Source organism: Ochotona princeps, chromosome 23, assembly GCF_030435755.1.
Source record: "Ochotona princeps isolate mOchPri1 chromosome 23, mOchPri1.hap1, whole genome shotgun sequence".
Taxonomy (NCBI): Eukaryota; Metazoa; Chordata; class Mammalia; order Lagomorpha; family Ochotonidae; genus Ochotona; species Ochotona princeps.
This window is the reverse complement of record NC_080854.1, coordinates 21405859-21428295: the sequence shown is the minus strand read 5'-3', so window position 1 is coordinate 21428295 and position 22437 is coordinate 21405859. Positions and strand designations below refer to the sequence as shown.

The following is a 22437-nucleotide window of genomic DNA, read 5'->3' as shown; positions in this document are numbered from 1 at the left end:
AACAGTCAAAGCTGGGCCAGAAGCCTGAAATTCTGTCAAGGTCTTCCATTTGTGAGAAACCCAAATATTAAAGAGTCTTTTGCTGCTTTCCCAGGCATGTTAGCAGGGAGGTAGATTAGAAGTGCAGTAGCTAGGATTCCAAGTAGCACTCATATGTGATATTGAAGTCACAGGTTGCTTAACTGGCTGTACCATGACAAGGCCAATACACTGATTTATGTTAAAGTAGTCATTAGGGTCTAAATGCCCATATGGGATTCCAATGTATACAAGGCAAGAATTTAGCCACTGACCCATCACACAGGCCCAGTTCTTTTAAATTTTTGATGCAATGTGTTTTGCAATATCTGTTGCACCAACAGCAAAGTATATGCAATTATATTAGTAATTTTTTTAAAGATGTATTTATTATTTTTATTGGTAAGGCAGATATACAGAGAGGAGGAGAGACAGAGGAAAATCTTCCATCTAATGGTTCATTCCCCAAGTGGTTGCAATGGCTGGAGATGAGCCAATCTGAAGCCAGGAGCTTCTTCCGGGTCTCCCATGCAGGTGCAGGGTCCCAAGGCTTTGGGCCGTCCTCGACTGCTTTCCCAGGACACAGGCAGGGAGCTGGATGGGAAGTGGGGCTTCCGGGATTAGAACTGGCACCCATACGGGATCCAGGCATATGCAAGGCGAGGACTTTAACCACTATGCTATGGCACCAGGACCATATACTAGTAATTTTAAAACTTCCATGTTAATCTTGATATACAACAGTCTAACTCCCATTATCAGTTTTAAAAGTCTGGAGTATAACTTTTAAAACTTGACCAAAGAAACAAATCTGTACTACCACTCCCACTAGATTGAGTGATAAGGTACTTACCCAATTAAACTACCTGACTTTATCCAAAAAGTCATTTTATTATTAAATAAAAGTTTTATTTTTTCTTCCAAAAGATTTTATTTATTTTTTTTTTAAGATTTATTCAGTTTATTACAAAGTCAGATATACAGAGAGAAGGAGAGACAGAGAGGAAGATCTTCCATCCGATGATTCACTCCCCAAGTGAGCTGCAACGGCTGGTGCTGTGCCAATCCGATGCCGGGAACCAGGAACCTCTTCCGGGTCTCCCACATGGGTGCAGGGTCCCAATGCATTGGGCCCGTCCTCAACTGCTTTCCCGGGCCACAGGCAGGGAGCTGGATGGGAAGTGGACCTGCCGGGATTAGAACTGGCGCCCACATGGGATCCCGGGGCATTCAAGGTGAGGACTTTAGCCGCTAGGCCACGCCTCGGGCCCTATTTTATTATATTTATATTTAGCAGTTTATAGTATTCAAACGAGGTTTTACAGAACTTCATGCATTTTAGGATAATCAAAACAGACTTATAGCTCTAACAAGCCATATATTAACAACTGAAGAGTAGAACAGTCTTAGGCAGGTGCACAGAGAAATCTCCAGGAACTTAGCTAGTGAGGAGTAACTGAACGTTGCATCCTACCTAATGAGGTCTAGGAAAACCCAAGCTGACTTCTTCTCGACTGTTCTAAGCTTTCCATATTAGTCTCTCTCTGCCTATCTGAGCTAATTTTGGGGCTCCGGAGCAACCCTGATGGACAGTGCAAGAGAGATGGGGGGGGCAGGATTGAAACTAGGTAAGGACAACAGATAGCTGCTCTCCTGAGTCCAGAAGCAAATTTACAATTCTCCTATCTCTGAGGACCACCTGGGGCTCTCGGCTGCTGTTCTGATATCATTAGGCCCTAGGAGGGTTCTGGGCTGCTTCAATCACGTGTGGGAGATCTGATAGAGAATGGCTGAAATAAGAGTTCTCGGCCTACGAGGGCACTCAAATTCCCTGTGATCTCCTTAGCAGTCGGTATATGGTCCTTGGTGCCCATACTGACAATCCTTAATGACATATCCACTGAAAAGTTTTATTTTATTTCATATTTTCCTTACCCGTGATTTGAACAGCTGATCATAGACTTCCAGGAGTCGAGGTAATGGCACTCCAATTTCATTCATCGTCTGTATTACAAAGCCCACATCCCAATTCAAAGTACATACTTGCTGCTCTAAAAACTGTACTATGAAATCTAGAGAAGAAAAAAGATTAAACATTAGAATTATTTTTATGTTGAAACAGTTACAGAGAATGTTTTCTTCAATCTCTGGGTTCACTCTTGAGATAGCAGCAATGGCTAGGGCTCAGTCAGGCCAAAGCCATGAGCTAGGAGGTTCATCCAGGTCTCCCACATGGGTGGCAGAACCCAAACACTTGGGCATTCTCTGCTGCTTTTCCCAGGGCATTAGCAAGGAACTGCCGGATTAGAACTGCAGCAGCCAGGGACACAAACCAGAGTCCATACGGGATGCCTGCACTGCATTCAGTGGCTTCACTCACTACACCATAACATCAGACCTACAAATTATCTCTTGATTATAAATAGAAGGTCTTATTAGAAACAATTATAAATAGAGACAGAAAATAGAACAGTGGTGGCCTAGGGCTTGGGGATAGGAAGAGATGAGAAATATAACCCGAGAAATATAACTAGGGCCAGACGTGGTAGCCTAGTGGCTGGGATCCCCTATGGGCGCTGGTTCTAATCCCAGTAGCCCTGCATCCCATCAAGCTCCCTGCTTGTGGCCTAGGAGGGCAGTCGAGGACGGCCTGGGGCCTGGGGACCCTGCACCCATGTGGGAGACCTGGAGGAGGTTCCTGGCTCCTGGCTCCTGGCTCCAGATCGGCACAGCACCAGCCATTGCAGTCACTTGGGGAGTGAATCATCGGACAGAAGATCTTCCTCTCTGTCTCTCCTCCTCTCTGTATATCTGACATTGTAGTGAAAATAAATAAATCTTAAAAAAAGGGGGGGGGGGAGGAAGGGGAAATGGCATGGATGGTTCAATAGACGAATCCTGTCTATAAGCACCAGGATCCCATATGGGTGCCAGGTTGTGTCCCAAATGCACCACTTCCCATCCGGTTCCCTGTTTGTGGCCTGGGAAAACAGTGGTTGGGATCCTGTACCAGATCGAATCAGCTCTAGCCACTGGAGCCATTTGTATGGAGAACTAGCAGATGGGAGATATTTCTGACTCTTGTCTCTGTAAATCTACCCTTGCAATAAAAATAAATATTTAAGAAAATATTTACTTTTTACCTTAAAGAAAAAATAAAGCACCTTGTAGCGAACATAATGATAGAGTGGGTTAAGACATGACCTGGAGTGCAGACCTGTGTGTGGGTTTAAGTCCTGACTTCTCCATTTTTGACCAGGTTCTCCACCAATGTGCCTGGGAAGGCAGAGGAAAACGGTCCAAGTACTTGGGCTCCTGCACTCATGTGGGAGACTCCGATAAAGCGCCATGACTCCTGCCTTCAGTCTGGCCCAGCCCAGGCCTCTGTGGCCATTTGAGGACTGAGCTGTCGGAGGGACAATCTCTCCCTATCTTTCTTGCTGTAACTATTCCTTTCACAGCATATACTTATTAACATATGTGTGTGTATATGTAAATGTGCATACTATTTTATTTTTCTGATAAAATATTTTTCTGATTTAATACTGAACCAACAAGAAAAAGTATCTAATTGTAACAGGGAGAAGGTCAGAGGCTGGGAGCTCTCCATCTGGACTGGTGTTAAATAAACAAACAAGAAAGACAAAATAAGACTGTATTTTGACAATTTTTATGTTTCTGAATTATTTTTCAGAACACAAAAAGTACATAATATTCTATTTCACAGATGGATCAATGTGGCATTCATTGTTTTCTAACTGGAAAACATCGAAGGTTAGCAAAGACCTCATAAAAGGAAACTATAACAATTACAGTGAGCTAAATTAAACAGTAACAAAGTCACTGTAAAGACTATTATTGTTTTTCATTTTTGTTGAAAACCATCAAAAGCAAAATAAAACAATTAGTATCTACTTACTACTTACCTAGAGGAAAAAATCGAGGCGTGCCAGCATAGATCTTGCCAAGCAAGACGATCTTGAGGCTAAGCGCATGCATTCTGTCTGAGGAGCTCAACATTACGCTGTCATTCAGTTCTGTAAAGAAACATGTCATTAAAAATCCAAAACGCTTACAAAGAACATGAGCAATTTCACTTTGCTTCAGTATCCAAAATACTTCAGGACTATCATATCAACCTAGTTAGCATATTTTGTGTTTCTGTTAGCATCTGATACATTTTCTATGACCATGCTACTGCTTATAAAACTCTGAGGAAGATGTGTTAGTATTCCTCATTAGGCAGTACAAAAGAAAAAAAAAAAAAAAGGCACCCTTTTCACTGAGCATCCTCCCAAACATTCAGGTACCATCACTCTCACCCCACCCAGATGTCCCAGATGTTAACTTTATACCAAGGTAAAGATGACTTTCATGGACCTTATATATATTCCTCACTAGCAGCTTGTGCTCCTCCAGTAAGTCACTAAATGGTGTATGCTAATATGTGAATCAGCACTCACCTTTCTCTACGATATCTTGCCAAAGGGTCTGCACCAATATTGGGTCTGAGTAACCAGCACAATGAATTATTGCAAGTTTACACTCTGCAAGTTTAAAAGGGTCGGCAAACTCTCCATAAAGCTGTGGGAGAAAATCCAAAATTAAACATCCAATCACAGGTCACCATTTAGAAATCGCTAATTAAGTACTCAATGAAAACAACAGAAAAGCAGCGGCATATATTTGATGTAGGAACTGCTCAGAGTGGTACAATGGGGGTGGCAAAGACACTATGGTGCAGTGAATAAAGCCACTCACTGTCTGCAGTGACAAAGTTGGTGTGAGTCCTGGCTGCTCCACTTCTGATACAGTTTCCTGCTAATGTGCCTGGAATAATAATAACAATGTGCCACACATGAGGGGTAGATGAAGATTCTGGTCCAGCCCTGGCAGTGGAGCACCTGAGAGAAGCCAGAGGGGAGAAGATCGATCTCTCTCTCTCTCTCTGCTTCTCCCTGTGATACTGTCTTTCTTCTTTTTTTTTTTAAAGATTTTTTTTTATTATTATTATTGGAAAGCCGGATATACAGAGAGGAGGAGAGACAGAGAGGAAGATCTTCTGTCCGATGTTTCACTCCCCAAGTGAGCCGCAATGGCTGGTGCTGCGCCGATCCGAAGCCGGGAACCAGGAACCTCTTCCGGGTCTCCCACGCGGGTGCAGGGTCCCAAAGCCTTGGGCCGTCCTCGACTGCTTTCCCAGGCCACAAGCAGGGAGCTGGATGGGAAGTGGAGCTGCCGGGATTAGAACCGGCGCCCATATGGGATCCCGGCACGTTCAAGGCGAGGACTTTAGCTGCTAGGCCACGCCGCCGGGCCCTGTCTTTCAATAAATAAGTAAATGAATATATGTGTGTGTGTGTGTGTATATATATGTATGTATGTATGTATGTATGTATGTATGTATTTAGTAACACACAGCTTTCGGTTATGGCCTGGCTCAGCCCCAAACCAAGTCCCAGAGGGAGCAGGCATCCACTGCTCTCTACACTGCTGGATTAATCTTTTTTTTTTTTAAGACTTACGTATTTTTATTACAAAGTCAGATATACAGAGAGGAAAAATTTCCAACTGTTGATTCACTCTCCGAGCAGCCGCAACAGCTGGAGCTGAACCTATCCAAAGCCAGTACGCCAGAGCTTCTTCCAAGTCTCCCATGTGGCTGCAGGGTCCCAAGGCTTTGGGCCATTCTTGACTTCCTTCTGAGGCCACAAGCAGGGAACTGAATGGGAAGCGGGACTGCCAGGATTAGAACCAGCATCTATATGGAAATTCAAGGCGAGGGCTTTAGCTGCTAGGCTACCACGCCAGGCCTGCTGGATTAATCGTTACCAGGAAATCACAATGCAAAAATAACAAGTAATGTTTCAATACTAAGACAGCTTTGAGGGGGCCTGGCGTGATAGAGCGGTTAAGGCCCTTGCCTTGAACGCACCGGGATCCCATATGGGCGCTGGTTCTAATCCCGGAAACCCCACTTCCCATCCAGCTCCCTGCCTGTGGCCTGGGAAAGCAGTCGAGGACGGCCCAATGCTTTGGGATCCTGCACCCACATGGTAGACCTGGAAGGGACTCCTGGCTTCAGACTGGCTCATCTCCAGCCATTGTGGTTGCTTGGGGAGTAAACCATTGGATGGAAGAACTTTCTTTGTCTCTCCTCCTCTCTGTATATCTGCCTTTCCAATAAAAATAAATAAACCTTAAAAAAAAAAAGCATTGAAATAATTACTCTTGCTAAATAAATTAAATCAATACATAAACAAGAATTACACTTGCTTTTTTTTATTACCTTAGTTATGTCCATTAGCTCAGAATCCAACTGAGAAACTGCATCCTGCACAGAAGAATGATGGGAATACTGCCTCTGTAGAGTTTCTTGTATTTGAAGTTGGATCCTGGCAACCTAGTTTGGGCAGAAAATAGAATCCTATGATATATCAGTAGGTACTTGAGGAGTGACTACTAACACCTGATGTTAAAGTCTTTATGTCTTAAATATTAGTATCCTGAAAATCTAAGATCTTTATCTAAGGGTGAAAATGAAATTATGTGGAAGGAAATTAATAAGAATGACTTCTTTAGAAAGCAGAATCCCTGCATGGCTGTGGACACAGCGCTTGTATCCCGGCACTTACCTCCATCTTCTCCTCCAGCTCATGTAGGAATTCACCATCTGCAGCTATGGAGGAGATGGCAGTGGAGCTTTTGGCACTGAGGATGGCTCGAGCAATGTATTCCAGCCGCTGCTGAAGTGAAATTTCTGTGCTAAGAGAGAAAATCGTATTTTTACATGATTTCTTAGGAAAGCAGCAATATGTCAAGCATTACTGTAAACCAAATGACTTTGAATTTGAAAATTTATCATTTTTTTCCAAATAAATCTGATTAGTAAGACTGATTCATAACAAAGTAATTTTTTTAAAAGATTTATTTATTTTCACTACAATGTCAGATATACAGAGAGGAGGAGAGACAGAGAGGAAGATCTTTTGTCCGATGATTTATTCCCCAAGTGACTGCATCGGCCAGTGCTGTGCCGACCCGGAGCCAAGAACCAGGAACGTCCTCCAGGTCTCCCACGCAGGCACAGGATCCCAAGGCTTTGGGCTGTCCTCCACTGCCCTCCCAGGTGGATTGGAAGCAGGGATGCTGGGATTAGAACCGGTGCCCATATGGGATCCCGGTGTGTTCAAGGTGAGAACTTTAGCCGCTAGGCCACGGCGCCGGGCCCACAACAAAGTAATTTTTATGATTATATACAGAAAGTAACTTCTTGTGTTTAAACTTTAGGTAACTATATTTAAATTCTATTAAAAGAAAGTTAAGGAAATTCTTATTACTACAATATATTCATATCTGTACCTTAATATTGGCTCTATCATATTTCATCTTGAATACTATAACACAGTGACCACTTAAATATGAACTAAACTGGGGCTAAGTGCAGTAGTCTAGTGGCTAAAATCCTCAAACTGTACACACCAGGATCCCATATGAGCGTAGGTTCGTGTCCCAGTTGCTCCATTTCCCTTTCCCTTCCCGCTCGTCCCTGCTTGTGGCTCGTCCCTGCTTTGGTAGAAGATGACCAAAAGCCTCAGGACCCAGCAACCATGTGGATGACAAGGAAGAAGCTCCTGGCTCCGGGCTTTAGAACATCTCCGCTCTAGTCTGCTAATATTTTATACAATTGTCTTTGATATGATAGATTTATTTAGAAATCTCAATTATATCTAAACAGGAATCTTAAAAAGTTTCAATACACAGGCTTTAAGATCATTTCAGCAATTTAAGCTGAGACAGAGGAAGAAATTGATCTTTGATTAATAAAACATAATTATAAACCCTCTGAAACACAATCTTTCTGTTCATTAAAAATCATTGACTGCAGCCAAAAGACAATGGCTCAACTGGCTAATCATCCCCCTTTAAGCACTGAAATCCCATCTGGGCACCAGTTCATGTCCTGGTTGCTCCACTTCTCATCCAGCTCCCTGTTAGTGGCCTAGGAAAACAGAGGATGGCCCAAGTCCTTGGAACCCTGCCCCTGCACTGGATACCTGAAAGAGGATCCTACAGCCTTTGGATCTGCTTTGGGAATGAATCAGCTGATGGAAGATCCTTTTCTCTGTCTGTTTCTATTAATCTGCCTTCTCAATAAAAATAAATAAATCGTAAGAAAAAGAAAATGACTGCTGTGCTGTTACTAACAAAGAATCTAAAGACATACTCTGGGAGACAACTGATGACTTAAATAGCCAGATTTCTGCCACCCAAGGAAAACCCAAATTAAGATCTGGGATCATGGTTTTAGCCTGGCTCACCCCTGAGTTGTTGCAGGGTGAACTATCAGATGGAAAATCTTTTTTTTTAAATTGGAAAGTCATATTTTACAGAGAAGGAGATACAGAAAGATCTATCCGCAGCTTTACTTTCCAAGTGGCGGCAATGGCTAGAGCAGAGCTTATCTGAAGCCAGGAGCTTTTTCCGGGTCTCTCACACAGCTGCAGGGTCCTAAGATTTTGGGTTGTCATTAACTGTTTTTCCAGGCCACAAGCAGGGAGGTGGAAGGGAAGTGAAGTAGCCAGGACACAAAACTGCACAAATATGGGATCTTGGCACATGCAAGGCAAGAACTTTAACCACTAGGCAACTGTGCCGGGTCCAATTTTTCTTAAAATACATAAAAATTGAAATAAAAAAGATTCACAAAGTATTGAATAGAGAGGTTCTGATGAATACTCCTTTACTGCTTCTCATATGTTTATAAAATTTAATTTAAAAAATAGGAACCATTAGGTAAATCTCTATAAGCATAAAAATTCTACCAATGTATATGCAAATTAAATGTTTTCTTTCTGAAATTCAGTTAGTCTTCACATGATCCTTCCAGTGAGTGTATCATACCTATGCATGTCAGCCAATTTGGAGAGAACACGAGCTGCACTACTAAAGCTTCTGTTCTTCTCATAATACCTCCAGAGTAAATCCATGTAACAGACTTTGTTTTGATCAACTTTGGCCATTCTAGCGAGATGTGGCTCCAGAAATGGAGAGGCAATCTGGAAATGGTATAGATGAGCAAAAAATGTGAACATTTTGTTGTTTATACGTAGAAAGTATACTTTAAAACAACTACAATTTTGCTTTGCTTCATGAAATAAAAAATACAACATTAACAGATTATAAAAGGTACAATTTTGTTTCAATAGCTAAATGGAAGTTAGACTGATAAACATTTACCACAGTATGAATCATACAGTAACTGATGACATAGTTATTTATTTCTTGACTCTGGGTGTAAAGGTATCCTTGAAATTATCAGGTGCTCTGTATTTATTTCACAGGCTGAGAATTACTAAGTCAACAGTCAGAGGTTATAAGTGAAATCACAAAGAAACTTAACGCTGGAGCTCATCCTAACCAGCACTCAAAAAGTAAGAAAAAGTGAGCAACTGTCAACTTTGCCCCTCTGGAAAAGATACATTGCTTAGCTGCATACTAATATCGAAATGTAGGCAAAAGATGAGAAACTGAATTTCTAGTATATATGTGTTAAGATTATTTATTATGCTGCTTAAAAACATGAGAATTTTTTTTGTACCTGTAGCAGTTTATCTGCAAGGTCAGCTTGTATTAGCCAATTATAAAGAGCAATACTAAACAGCTCATCCTTCGATCGCTGAGCCAATTTAAGCATTTGTTCAAACTAAAAGAAAATAGCAAAAATTAGCATAGTTAAAAGCTCTGTTTCCAGACACTGTATCATTTTAGCCCCCACAAATCCCAGTGCAAAATCAAGAAAAAAAATCTTCAAATGGTAACTTTATCAACCATCTTTCTCACTTGAACACAGGACTTCCAATATAGTATACTGCTGCAGAAAGAAAGAATATGTCATGTTCCTTACATGATGTCCAGCTTCTTCATTACTCAGCATGTTGGGGTCAGATGACAAAACAGGGGGACCTGGTTTTTTGGGTACACTGGGAGACTGAGGAGCAGCCTTACTTTGATTTACCAGTTCTTGAAGTGTATCTGTAATGCATTTGTAACTGTTTAATCTGCAAAAAATTAGGAAAAGAATGATTATATTGCCAAACTAGAAACCAATGTGTTAACCCTTTCAAATTTAAATAAAAAGAATTTAAGGTCCATTTTGAAGAATACATACAGTATGTATGCTATCAAAAATAACACAAATCAGGGCTGGCCCTGTGGTGCAACGAGTTAAGTCCACTGCTTGCAAAGCCAGCATCCCATACTAGAGCGAGGTTTGACTACTTGTCATTCTTCCGATCTAGCATCCTGGTAATATGCCTTCTAAAACAATAGATGACGGCCCAATACGTGAACCCCACTTGGATTCTCAAGAGCTAGGTGCAGTTCCTGTGTCCTGGCTTTGGTCCAGCTTAGCTTCAGTCACAGTGAATGAATCAGCAGTGGAAGATCAGTGCCTATCTCTCCCTCCCTGTCCATCACTCTGCTTTTCAACTAAGTGAAAAATCTTTAAATAGAAAACAATAAACATCACATACTTTTTCAGCAACTTTGAGAAATGTTTGGTTGAGAGTAAAATCATAAAAACATTAGCAAAACACATTTTATACATTTTATACATTTTTCCAACAGTATGTGCAAATTTATGAAAAGTTATAAATTACCATTTAAAGGAAAATACAAATGTTCACACTGAACAAGAAAGCAGTGATGTTATGAAAAGATAATAAAGTCTTCAAAAAATGACAAAGGGGGCCCGGCGGCGTGGCCTAGCGGCTAAAGTCGTCACCTTGAAAGCCCCGGGATCCCATATAGGCACCGGTTCTAATCCCGGCAGCTCCACTTCCCATCCAGCTCCCTGCTTGTGGCCTGGGAAAGCAGTGGAGGACGGCCCAAGGCTTTGGGACCCTGCACCCGCGTGGGAGACCCAAAAGAGGTTCCTGGTTCCCGGCATCGGATCGGTGCGCACCGGCCCGTTGCGGCTCACTTGGGGAGTGAAACATCGGATGGGAGATCTTCCTCTCTGTCTCTCCTCCTCTCTGTATATCCGGCTTTCCAATAATAATAAAATCTTTAAAAAAAAAAAAAAAAATGACAAAGGCAGGTTTAAAAATATTTATAAGCCAGGAAGAATTTATCAGACTAAAATTTTATTGCTAGGCTAAAAAATCCAACTAAAACTGAGAAAGAACAAGAAGTCATTTTGTAAATGAAAGAATAATTTTATTTTGGAATAATTGTTTTGGAAATATTAATTCCCTCGTACTGTAAATCAAAACTTTACACACAAGTTAGTAGCTCTAAAGGTGTCATTCTGTTAAGGTAATAAAACCCACCTTTCTTGGAAAGCTTGCAGTCCAACTATGTCTTCTTCTGGTTCTCCATGTTTATAGAAATGAAGTCCAAGACCCTGAGGATCTTTTTTCTCGGCAGCAGTTAGAGAAAGTTCTACTACACCCTCATAAAAACGCACTAACGAGAGAAAAAGTACAAAGATTTTATTTAAAGCATATTACCAAATTATACTTTTTCTTATGTGGTATATAAAAATAAGTCATGGTTATAACTCCATTGTACAATAGTCACCACAAAGTAATGACAGACAGCATAAAACATGTTTTTGTTTTTTAAAGATTAACTTCAAAGGCAGAGTTACAGAAAGAGAAGGGGAGACAAAAAGGAGATCATCCACCTGTTGGTTCATTTCCCAGATGGCTGCAACATCCAGAGATGGGCCAGCATCCTGGAAACCAGGAGCTTCTTCTGGCTCTCCCAATTGGGTGCACAGCCCAACGCCTTGCGCATCTTCCACTGCTTTCCTATTAGCAGGGAACTAGACTGCAAGTGAAGCAGCTGGAACTCGAATAGCCATCCATATGGGATGCCTGTGCCACATGCACAGGATTAGCCAGATATGCCACAATGCTGACCCCAAGATTTTACTTTTAATTTTAAAAGATTTTTTTTTTATTTTGCCTGAAAGAATGAGAGAAGGAGAGAGATCTTTCAGTGCTAGCTCACTCCTCAAATGGTCACAACAGCCAGAGCTGGGCTGATCCAAAGCTGGGAGTCAAGAGTTTCCTCCCACATGGGTGCAGAGGCTCAAGGACTTGGGCAATCCTCAGTTGCCTTCCCATGCCACAGCAGGGAGCTGGATCAAAAATGGAGCAGCTGGGACTCCAACCAGCATCCACATGTGAGAGCAGCACCACGGGCTGAGGTGTTGGCCTCAGCAGCTAGAAATATAACTGGTGCTCACAGGGAATGCTGGAGTCACAGGCCGTGGCTTAACACATCATGCCACAATGCTAGGCCCTTATAAAATATTTCTGATGGGGACTGGTGTTGTGGTGTAGTGAGTAAAGCCTAAACTTGTGGCACATTGAGTAAAGACATTGCTTGTTGCACCAGCATCCTATTTGGGTGCTAGTTCAAGTCAATTTGCTTGGAAAATCAGAGGAAGATGGTCCAGGTACATTGACCATGGAATCCAAGTTGAGAACTGGAAGAAGCTCCTGGCTTTGGACCAAGTCCATTCTAGCCACTGTGATCATTTGGATAATGAACCAGAGGATGGAAAATCTCATTCTCTGTCCCTTTCTCTCTCTGTAAGACTCATCTTCAAATAAATAAATAAATAAATAAATAAATAAGTGTTTTTTTGAAAAGGGCTGAAAAATATTTTGATGAATCCATCACATAAAAAAGATCCAAGTATATATACTATACATACTTATATTAAGTCAGCTACTAAATGTATTCCTTCATTAGAAAATACTTTCATATTTCACATGACAAAAAGGAGCGTTTCAGTTCCTTCATTGGAAATAATGTTAGAATCCAAAATAATACCTGAGTTAATAGGTAATAGGTATATTAAATTTGATTTAAAGTAAGTTTAAAGAATCAGGTGTTTGTCTAGGGGTTAAGCCTCCACCTACAACTCATGTCAGCGTTCTTAGGATCCAGTCCCAGTTCTGTTAGATTCCTGCTGGGGTACAATGTGAAAAACTGCACATGATTGCTCAGTTAGGTTCCTGTCAACTGCATGGGAGATGTGCATTGAATCTCTAGCTCCTGGTTTCAAACTAGTCCACACCTGTCTACGGACACTTGGGAAGGGAATCAGTGCATGTGCAGTCTCTCCATCTCTTGTTTCTTTCTTTCTTATTTTCTTTTATTGTTTCTTTTCGTTATGTATGTGTGTGTGTGTGTGTGTGTGTGTGTGTGTCTCCTGTCCCAGTTGCTCGACTTCCAGTCTAGCGCCTTACTAATGTGCCTGGGAAAGCAGAAGATGGTCCAAATACATCATGCCCTGTCACCCATGGGAGAAATACAACTGGAGTTCTTGATTCTCAACTGCAGTTTCACCCAACCCCAGCTGATGCAGCTGTTTAAGAATGAACCGGCAAATGGGAGATCTCTTTCTCTCAGTGCTTCTCCCTTTATCTGTATAAATCTCTAAAAGAAAATTAAAAAATGTAATTAAGGAAGCAATCTAATAGATACAGTAGTTTAAGGGGATAAAAAAGCTCGCAAGGTCTGGTGTTATGGTATAGCCACTTAAGCTGCCACCTGCAATACTAGCATTCCATATGGGCACTGGTTTGAGTCCTAACTGTTTCACTTTCAATCCAATTCTTTGCTAAAGTGCCTGGGAAAACAGCCAAGGACAGCCCAAGTGCTTGGGCTACCTGTACCCATGTGGGAGACCTGGATGATGTTTCTGGTCCCTGGCTTTGGCCAGGCCCCACCATGACCATTAGGGCAATCAGTGGATAGAAGGGGTCTATCTATACTTGTGTCTCTCTTTCTTCATAACTCTTTCAAGTAAACAAACAAATCTTTAAAAAAAAAAAAAAATTAAAGCTCCAATGTTACAAAGTTACATATTTCAAGTTTAAAAAGCAGCCTGAAAACTTCTGTTCGACGTTACAGCATCATCATCAAGTAGCAGAATGGAGCATGCCTCTCTCACTTGAGCCTTCATCTGCACCTCGTGATAGTCACACGCTGTCCTCCAGCCTCTACGTAACAGATGTGACAAGGGTCTTGTTTCTCACCTTGGCGATACTGAGCACAGACACTGGAGAGGTCCACTTGGCTGCTAATTTTTTGGTATTCTTTTAACGATTCCCTTAACATCCTTTCCTTTTCAGTCTTATTCTGAACTTGTCGGGAACGCTGCAGAAGCTCATTTGCCTAGAACAGATGACAAGAACTTAAAAATACATTAAATTAAGCAGAGTGATAGAACTTGTCAACATAAATTTTTGTGCATCTCTACATTAATAAATGGTTTATTTTCTTTAAAAACAAAAACAACACTACAAAACTTACTTCTTCTTAATATTAGGCAGAAAAAATTTTGACCAAAAAATCCTAGCTATTCTTAATTCCTCTCACAAATATGTTAAGAAAGATAGCTTTTGTCAGGCAATTCTTTTGCCTAGTCAATGTATTATTGGTCAGCAGGCAGTCCATGTGATACTCATTTACTTTTTTTCCACCTGTAGGAAAGGATCAATAAAAATTGCCCCATTAACTCTATTCAATACAGATTTGTTTAAAGTTTTAGTAATTTTTTTCTTAGCTTCTAATGAAATACCCTAAGTATCAAATTTCCTTCATTTCACACTTAGTGATTTTTCTTAATTTGTAACATATTAAATACTAACAAATACTATCAAAGAGTCTTTATGAAAAGTTGGCATAGATCTAACAACTCTCTTTTTAGATGTGGATTCTAGGGTCAAGAGAGATGAAAACATTTATCTGAGGCCATACTTCACGTAAACCAAGTAATTAATTCCCATTATAGTGTGTTTTATGTCATACCAAGAACAGTTCCCAGAGAAAACACTAAAATAGGTAAGAAAGCCTCATACCTTAGAACAGACGGCATCATCCGTGCTATACAGAAGGGGGCAGATATCCTGCAAGTGTAAACTAATGCCATCAACAGCAGCATCGTCTCTGATGTAGCAGTTGATCAGAGAAGCAATTAATGCCCCGGTGAGTTCTTTGTCCCTGATTACCAGATCTTTAAAGGTAGTGATCTTCAGCTGCTCTTGAAACTCCTAGTAGTGTAAGGAGATCATTACATTAACATTACAAAGCTATTTATTTCCACACAAAACCTGCCTTTAGCCTGGCCAAATCCTGCTGCTGTTTCACTCTGGGGAGTGAGCAATAGGTAGAAAATTTCTCTAAATCTTTCAAATAAATCTTAAAAACATAAAGTATTAATGTGATTTGTAATATTCATCTAGCAATATCACTATTACCTCTTCTTACTTCAACAATTATTTTTCAACAAATACTCAAAATTGGACAACAATTTGCATTGTTTGATCACATAATGGGGGTAACAAAGGAGCTTTGAAGATGGTTCACAAATACTACCTAGTTTGAAAAGCAACTTATCCTCACCCAATAAAAACTCACAATTACCACCCCAGAAAGGGAGCTTTCCATAATTAAAAACATAGCAGTTTGAATTTTTTAAAAAGAAAATAAAGTATCTGTTTAAAAGAAACAAAACTACCAATAAAAAAAACCCCAAACCACTCACATGACACTACTGGAAAGGAACTAGGGGAACAACTTCTAAAATGGCCACTGTGGCCATATGGCAGAGTGAACCAACAGATGAAGATTTTCTCTATTTCTCCATTCATTTCCTGTAAGAAACACTGTTATTTAAAGTAGGACTGCTTAATCTACGTAGCTGGTTATTGGTAACTACATGCCAAAATTTGGATCTATACACATTTCTTTAAGGATGAGGAGTGCTATCTCATCAAGTTTCCAAATTAAAATCCAAGCCCTGCAGCGATGGCCTAGTGGCTAAAGTCCTCGTCTTGCAAACGCCATATGGGCACTGGTTCATGTCCTAGTGGACCTGCTTCCCATCCAGCTCCCTGCTTGTGGCCAGGAAAAGCAGTCGAGGACAGCCCAAAGCCTTGGAACCTTGCACCCACCCACATGGGAGACCTGGAAGGGGCTCCAGATTTCTGGCTTCAGATTGGGTCACTTCCAGCTGCTGTGGCTGCACGGGGAGTGAATCATCAGATGGAAGATCTTCCTCTCTGTCTCTCTTCTTCTCTATATATCTGATTTTCCAATAAAAAAATAAATAAATCGTTAAAAAGTAAGTAAATAAAATAAAAAATTAAAATTGGGCTGGGTGGTAGTCTAGTGACTGAAGTCCTCGCCTTGCTTCCATCGGGATCCCATATGGGTGCTACTTCATATCCCAATTGCTCCATTTCTCATGTAGCTCCCTGCTTGTGGCCTGGAAAAGCAGTCGAGGACAGCCCAAAGCCTTGGGTCCTGCAACAACGCGGGACACCCGGAAGAGGCTCCTGGCTCCTGGCTTTGATAGGCTCAGCCCCATCCGTTGCGACTGCTTAGGTAGTGAATCAGCAGACAAAAATCTTTCTGCCTCTTTCTGTATATTTGCCTTTCCGATAAAAATAAATAAAATCTTAAAAAATTACAATCCACTGTTTAATAATTCTCACATTCCCACTAAATTACTATAAACTGTAGATTTAACAAAATCGTAGCATAAAGTTATCCTGCTTTCATGCATCTTCTTATAACACACTTTACTGTAAACAACATAACCCTCTCCTAAGTCCAAATATAGAATAACAAACTTATGACAAAAAAAAATTTGCTTGTATCATGAATAGTATGATCCTAAAGGGGCGAGGGAATCCTACCTTCTTTTATTTTTATATAGATATGTTTTTATTTTGAATTTTTAAATTATGTGTTACAATTTCGTATAGACTGTGACTTCCCCCCAAACTCCCACCCCACCCCGACAGATTTTCCCCATTTTACTACAGTGGTATAATCCTTCATAAGGAAGCATAATTCCATCAGTCTCTTATTTACGGAATCCTACCTTCTGAAGTTCTCCCACAATGAGAGTGAACTGATGCTCACAAAGCAGTTTCCATAAAGCCAGTGCCTGGTATGATTTTCGAACTAATTGTTGGATCGCCTGAAGTGAAATCTTTTCACTCAGTTGAGCCTCTGAAGAAAAAAACACAACTAATGAAGTTTTACAAAATGACATAGGTTTTGCAAAAAATAAGAAAGAAAAAAAGTGGGGATAGTGAGGTAAGGCAGCGAGTGAAGATGATTCCTGTAACATCAGCATCCTATGCTCAATGCAACAGAAAATGGTCTTGGCTACTGTACTTGTATGTACATACCACCCTGATCCACCTGGGAGGCAGAGGAGGAAGGCAGTCAGTATGTGAGCACATGATACCCATGGGGAAAGATCTGGGTGGAGTCTGTCACACTTGACATTGGCCTGGCCCAGCCACAGCTACTGTGGCCATCTGTAAAGTTAACTAGTGGATAGAAGATCTCTTGCTGTCACTCTGACTTTCAAGTAAGTTTTGTGTATGCTTATTTTCTTTTAAAGATTTATTTGGAAGTTAGAGTTACAGAGAGGGAAGATAGAAACAAGTGTTCTATCTGCTGATTCATTCCCCAGAAAGTTGCAAAATCCAGAACTAGACCAGGCTGAAGCCATGAGCCAGGAGCTTCTTCCAATCTGCACATGAGTAAGCAGGAACCCAATCACTTGGGCCGTCTTCCAGTTTCTCCCAGGCCATTAGCAAGGGGCCTTTCATGTGAATAAAGGGGTGGGGAGGGGAGAAAAGGAGAGGGGAGAGTAAGGCAAGGCAGAAGAAAATAAGCTGTGTACCATATGATTTCTGGTGGAGAAAAAAAAACATTTAAAATGCACAGCCAAAAGTTTTGGAAGTATCTGGTACACAAATTACCCCACTTTCCCATTCTTATTGATGACATTTTAACAAAACCAACTTGTGCTACCAGGTCAATGACATCTTGAAGAAGTCCAGTTTCCTATTCAAACTCCTTCCTGGGGTCATATACATGTAACTGATCAAAAGCCATAATTTACCATGAAACTTCCTCTGCAGCTCCTGCTGCATCTGCTGGGAATTCCCATTTTCAGGACGCATGAATCCCATCAGCCTCTGCTGCACTTTGGCAGTGGTACTGAAAACAGAAATTGCAGAATATGCATGTGTGGGTTTCCAATATTTTATTGAGATGCAACACATATAGTGTACAATTTCACGTGTATAATCTTTAAAAAAAATTGGTTATCATTCTAAGTTCTGTTTTCCATAAAAAGGAAAAACTGGCAAATAAGGAAGAGCTCATGGAATTAAAATTTCTTTCTCTATTTATATAGAACAAATATAGTGACAGACAAAGATCTTCCAAATGCTGGTCCACTCCTCAGGTAAGTTTCAGCTGAGCTGATAAAGATGAGGATGCCAGACTTAACCATGGTCTCCCAAATGGAACAGTAAGGACCCAGGTACTTGAGGCAGGATCTGCTGTCTCCCAGGGTGCATGCACACTGATAGAAAGCTACATTCGAAGCAGGAGTCAAGACCTGAGCCATGAGTTAATTCCATATGGGATGAGGATAACCAGAAAGGCAACTCTTAACTAGTGTGCCAAATGCCCACCCCACAACATGTCTTTTAAAAAATTTTTTGGGGGACCAGCACATTGCCTGAACTGGCTGATCCTCCACCTCTAAGTGTCAGGATCCGATAGGGCACCAGTTTCTGTCTCATCTGCTCCAATTCCCATCCAGCTCCCTGCTTGTGGCCTGGGAAAGTAGCAAGGATGGCCCAATACCTTGGGACCCTGCACCCACGTGGGAGACCAGGAAGAAGTTCTTATCTCCTGGCTTCAGATCAGCTCAGCTCTGGCCACTGCAGCCGTTGAGGAAATGCGCCAGCAAATGGAATCTTTATTTGTACCACTTACTCTTAGTAACTGTGCCTTTCAAATAAATAGTACATGCGAACTCTTTGTAAGAGATCATTTGTTGTGTAGACACTTGGTTACCCTAGAGAAGCTTTCCCTACTGTGCATGTCATGCAACACTAGCTCTACTATTTAGTAACAAGCACAGCAATACAAGATGCTGTCCTTCCTACACTCTGGAACAATCCTGGCTTAAACAAGTGTCTTTACCACAGTATATTCCAGGATATTTATAATACACAATATCATTCTCTCCAATAAGTCAAAGTGGAAGTGAAGTGTGTAGTATGAAGGTTTTACCTAATTCATTTGTTTCCAATGTATTTTTTCCCACACAGATTCACTGTTCCAAGAAACATAATTTGGAAAGAATGCTTTAATGATTTTAAGAAAGAGCTCTTTCAATGGTGAGGCAGAGAAATATTTCACTCCTACCTGCATCAGGTTGATACACTGCTCATTCTACATAATTTTAGATCCAGTGCCAAACATTCAAAGTGCAGATTTTTGAAATACTAAACCAAATTTAAATTTTTTAGATAAAACTCGCTTATAATATACTTTTCTTTTTAAGTACTGTTAGACTTGGTCTGTTAAAATTATGTCCAGGATTTTATGTTCTAAGAAAGAGATGGATCTGTAATATGCTAATGATATGTTAAAAGGTTTTGATATCTAAGTTATGATTTCATTAAAAAAGTTCATTTAGAACATACTTCAAAAATATACATAATAGTCACCTCCATAGGAAAGAAATAAGCCTTGTGGTTGACAGGGAAAGGAGGAGAGAAAGTAGTGAGTGAGTGCTAACGGGCATAGTACTTCGTTGTCATGAAGATTCTGGAAGGAGACAATAATAATGGTTGCACAACCTAATAAATACATTAAAAAACACTGATGTGTAGACTTTGAAAGGTTAACTCTATGCTATATGAATTATATCACAAAAACTACAATACAAAACGAAAAAAACCAAATAAGTAAATCTGATTTATTCTTACTTTGGATTTCCTAATGGTCCTCCTGCAAACTGGGAGTTTCTGTCCAGAAATTCTTGCAAACCTTTTAGTTCCTGCAACACTGATTCCAGCAGCTGACAGGGAACACTACTTTCAATCTGAAGAAAAGATCATGTTTAGAAACACTAAAAAGCATATGTAAAAAAAACACATACCATACAATGGACTGTAATAATTTTAACACTGACATATATTTTATTTAAATATGAAGATGGTTCTAATAATCAATTCACACTTGCTAACTGGAATAAAGGACAATAAAGGATACACATAACTTTCCCCTCCTTTTCCAGGAAAACTGATGCAAATACAAAAACCAACATCTTGATTGCTTTCCACATGATTGCAGACACTGCCAAGATTACAATATAGACTATTTCCAACACCAGGAAAGCTTCTTGATGCCCATAGTAGTCAGTAGTCAGCCTGTCTCGGAGGGGTCACGTTTACCACATTTAGTCTTTCTGTTCTCAAAACTCCTTTAGGAGCTGATGTCATGGTGTATCAAGTAAAACCTGCAGTGCCAGTTTGAGCCCTGCCTCCTGGACTTCTGACCTAGTTCCCTACAAATGTTCTTGGGAAAGCAGTGGAAGATGGCCTAAATTTTTGGGCTTCTCTACCCACATAGGATATCTGGAAGAAGCTCCTGGACTCCTGGCTTCAGACTGGCCCAGTCCAGCCATCACAGCCACTTACAGAGTGAACCATCAGACAGAGGCCTCTCTGTGTATCTCTCTGTATAACTCTTTTAAATAAGTCATTCAGTCTAAAGAAACAACAGTAACATCGTATAAATTAAATCACATACTGTGTCAGGTAAATACTTTCCTCTTCTTGAAAATGTGTTCGATACAACACCCCTGGGCAGGGATCACCTAAATCCCATTCAAGAATGTCTAGGTTTGAGTTCCAGCTCCTCTCCACATTTCAGCTTCCTAACAACACGTACACTGGGCTCAGGGAGCTAGATCCATCTCATCCAGACCCAGAATGAGTCCCCAGCTCCTGGATTTGACCTGGTCCAGCCCAGTCCTTACGGGCAATTGGAGAGTAAAGAAGTGATTGAGAGATCTCCCTCACTATGTTTTTCACTTAGCTTTTTCACAAAACTTTTTAAAAAGAACAAATTTGTAAAAATTAAAGGATACAGTAGCTTAAAAATGTCAGTATTTTCATTTTATAGGAAGACATTTATTCCAAATTATGTTTATATTCTAGAATAAGAAAAAAATCTTACTACTTTAATTTTTAATCATATGAATTATGCACTAGAGAAAATACCAGTGCAATGAAATACATGTTGTATCCAAGAAGTTTTTACGTATATGTCAAAATATTAAGTGGAAAATTTTGAACAATGATTCTATTCAGTCCTCAACAAACTTACAAGTGAGCTACATTAGTCTCGCATTTTACAATGAAGTATCAGGCTTGGAAATATTATTATATTTTACATATACTCAGACAGTTTAACCCAGACTGATTTAACCCAAGGATGGGTAGTTTGTTGAACAGAAATGTACACAAAATAATCATTGTTTCTGATTAGTAACATCAGGAAATGTTAATCAAGTTGGCCAATCATTAATTCCATCAATTAGTTGTATAAATAGCAGAACCATTCCACACTTACTGCAGTGATCTCTCTGTTGCCACTCTTGAACACTCTCTCCACAACTAAGCTGGCATCCCAGATATTTCTGAAACAAAAAATGTTTTAATGGATTGTGTTACAGACAAAATCAACTAAGGTATGTAGTGTATTCTTTCCATAGAAAGGTAATTGCTTTACTCAGCTTTTAACTCTTACTGATGGATTTCATTTCACATTAAGCTATACACAAAAACGGAAAACAGGAAAATGTCCAAATGTGATATTCCCAACAAGTTTTGCTGAAGAGTGAGAAACTGTTGAAGAATCAAAAGGCTATGGATAACACAGCAAGTAAGGAGCTCATAATGAAAACAAGTAAATTTAAAAAGAGTTTTTAGGAGCTGCTGTTGGGCAGTGAGTTAAGTCCCATTCTACAATGCTGGCACACCACATCTGAACATCAGTTGAGTCCTGGCTAATGTACTCCCCGTCTCTCAAAAGTCCTGGAGGACGCCATAAACACCCAGGCCCAGCCACCTACGTGGGACAGTCAGATAAAGTTCCATGCTCCTGACTTTGGCTTGTTCCAGTGCTGGCCGTTGTAGCCATGTGGGGCGCAAACCAGCAGAAGTGAGACCTCTTGATCCCTCTTTCGTTCTTCTCTGTCATTCTCCTTTTTTTTTTTTTTAAGATTTTATTTATTTTTATTACAAAGTCAGATATACAGAGGGGAGGAGAGACAGAGAGAAGATTTTCCATCCAATGATTCACTCCCCAAGTGACCTCAACGGCCACTGCTGTGCCGATCCGAAGCCGGGAACCAGGAACCTCTTCCGGGTCTCCCACGTGGGTGCAGGGTCCCAAGGCTTTGGGCTGTCCTCGACTGCTTTCCCAGGCCACAAGCAGGGAGCTGGATGGGAAGTGGAGCTGCCGGGATTAGAACTGGAGCCCATATGGGATCCCGGC

At 40.6% G+C, this 22437-nt stretch overlaps 1 protein-coding gene across 2 annotated transcripts in view; it reads right to left on the bottom strand.

Annotated features, from left to right (window-relative positions):
• The window catches only part of NUP155 (nucleoporin 155), a 46088-nt gene that overhangs the window by 1255 nt on the left and 22396 nt on the right, over window positions 1-22437 (bottom strand). Inside the window, exons 19-33 of one of the 2 annotated variants that reach the window (XM_058680123.1) lie at window positions 21511-21577; window positions 19860-19975; window positions 17972-18069; window positions 16934-17064; window positions 14904-15095; window positions 14079-14217; window positions 11352-11487; window positions 9926-10079; window positions 9620-9724; window positions 8923-9077; window positions 6654-6783; window positions 6308-6421; window positions 4482-4602; window positions 3945-4055; window positions 1954-2090 (exon numbers count right to left, since the gene is read on the bottom strand). In XM_058680123.1, the coding sequence (XP_058536106.1) occupies window positions 1954-2090; window positions 3945-4055; window positions 4482-4602; window positions 6308-6421; window positions 6654-6783; window positions 8923-9077; window positions 9620-9724; window positions 9926-10079; window positions 11352-11487; window positions 14079-14217; window positions 14904-15095; window positions 16934-17064; window positions 17972-18069; window positions 19860-19975; window positions 21511-21577 (1906 nt within the window). Of the gene's footprint in view, window positions 1-1953; window positions 2091-3944; window positions 4056-4481; window positions 4603-6307; window positions 6422-6653; window positions 6784-8922; window positions 9078-9619; window positions 9725-9925; window positions 10080-11351; window positions 11488-14078; window positions 14218-14903; window positions 15096-16933; window positions 17065-17971; window positions 18070-19859; window positions 19976-21510; window positions 21578-22437 lie in introns of those variants that run through there. The other variant, XM_058680125.1, reaches the window with a different exon arrangement.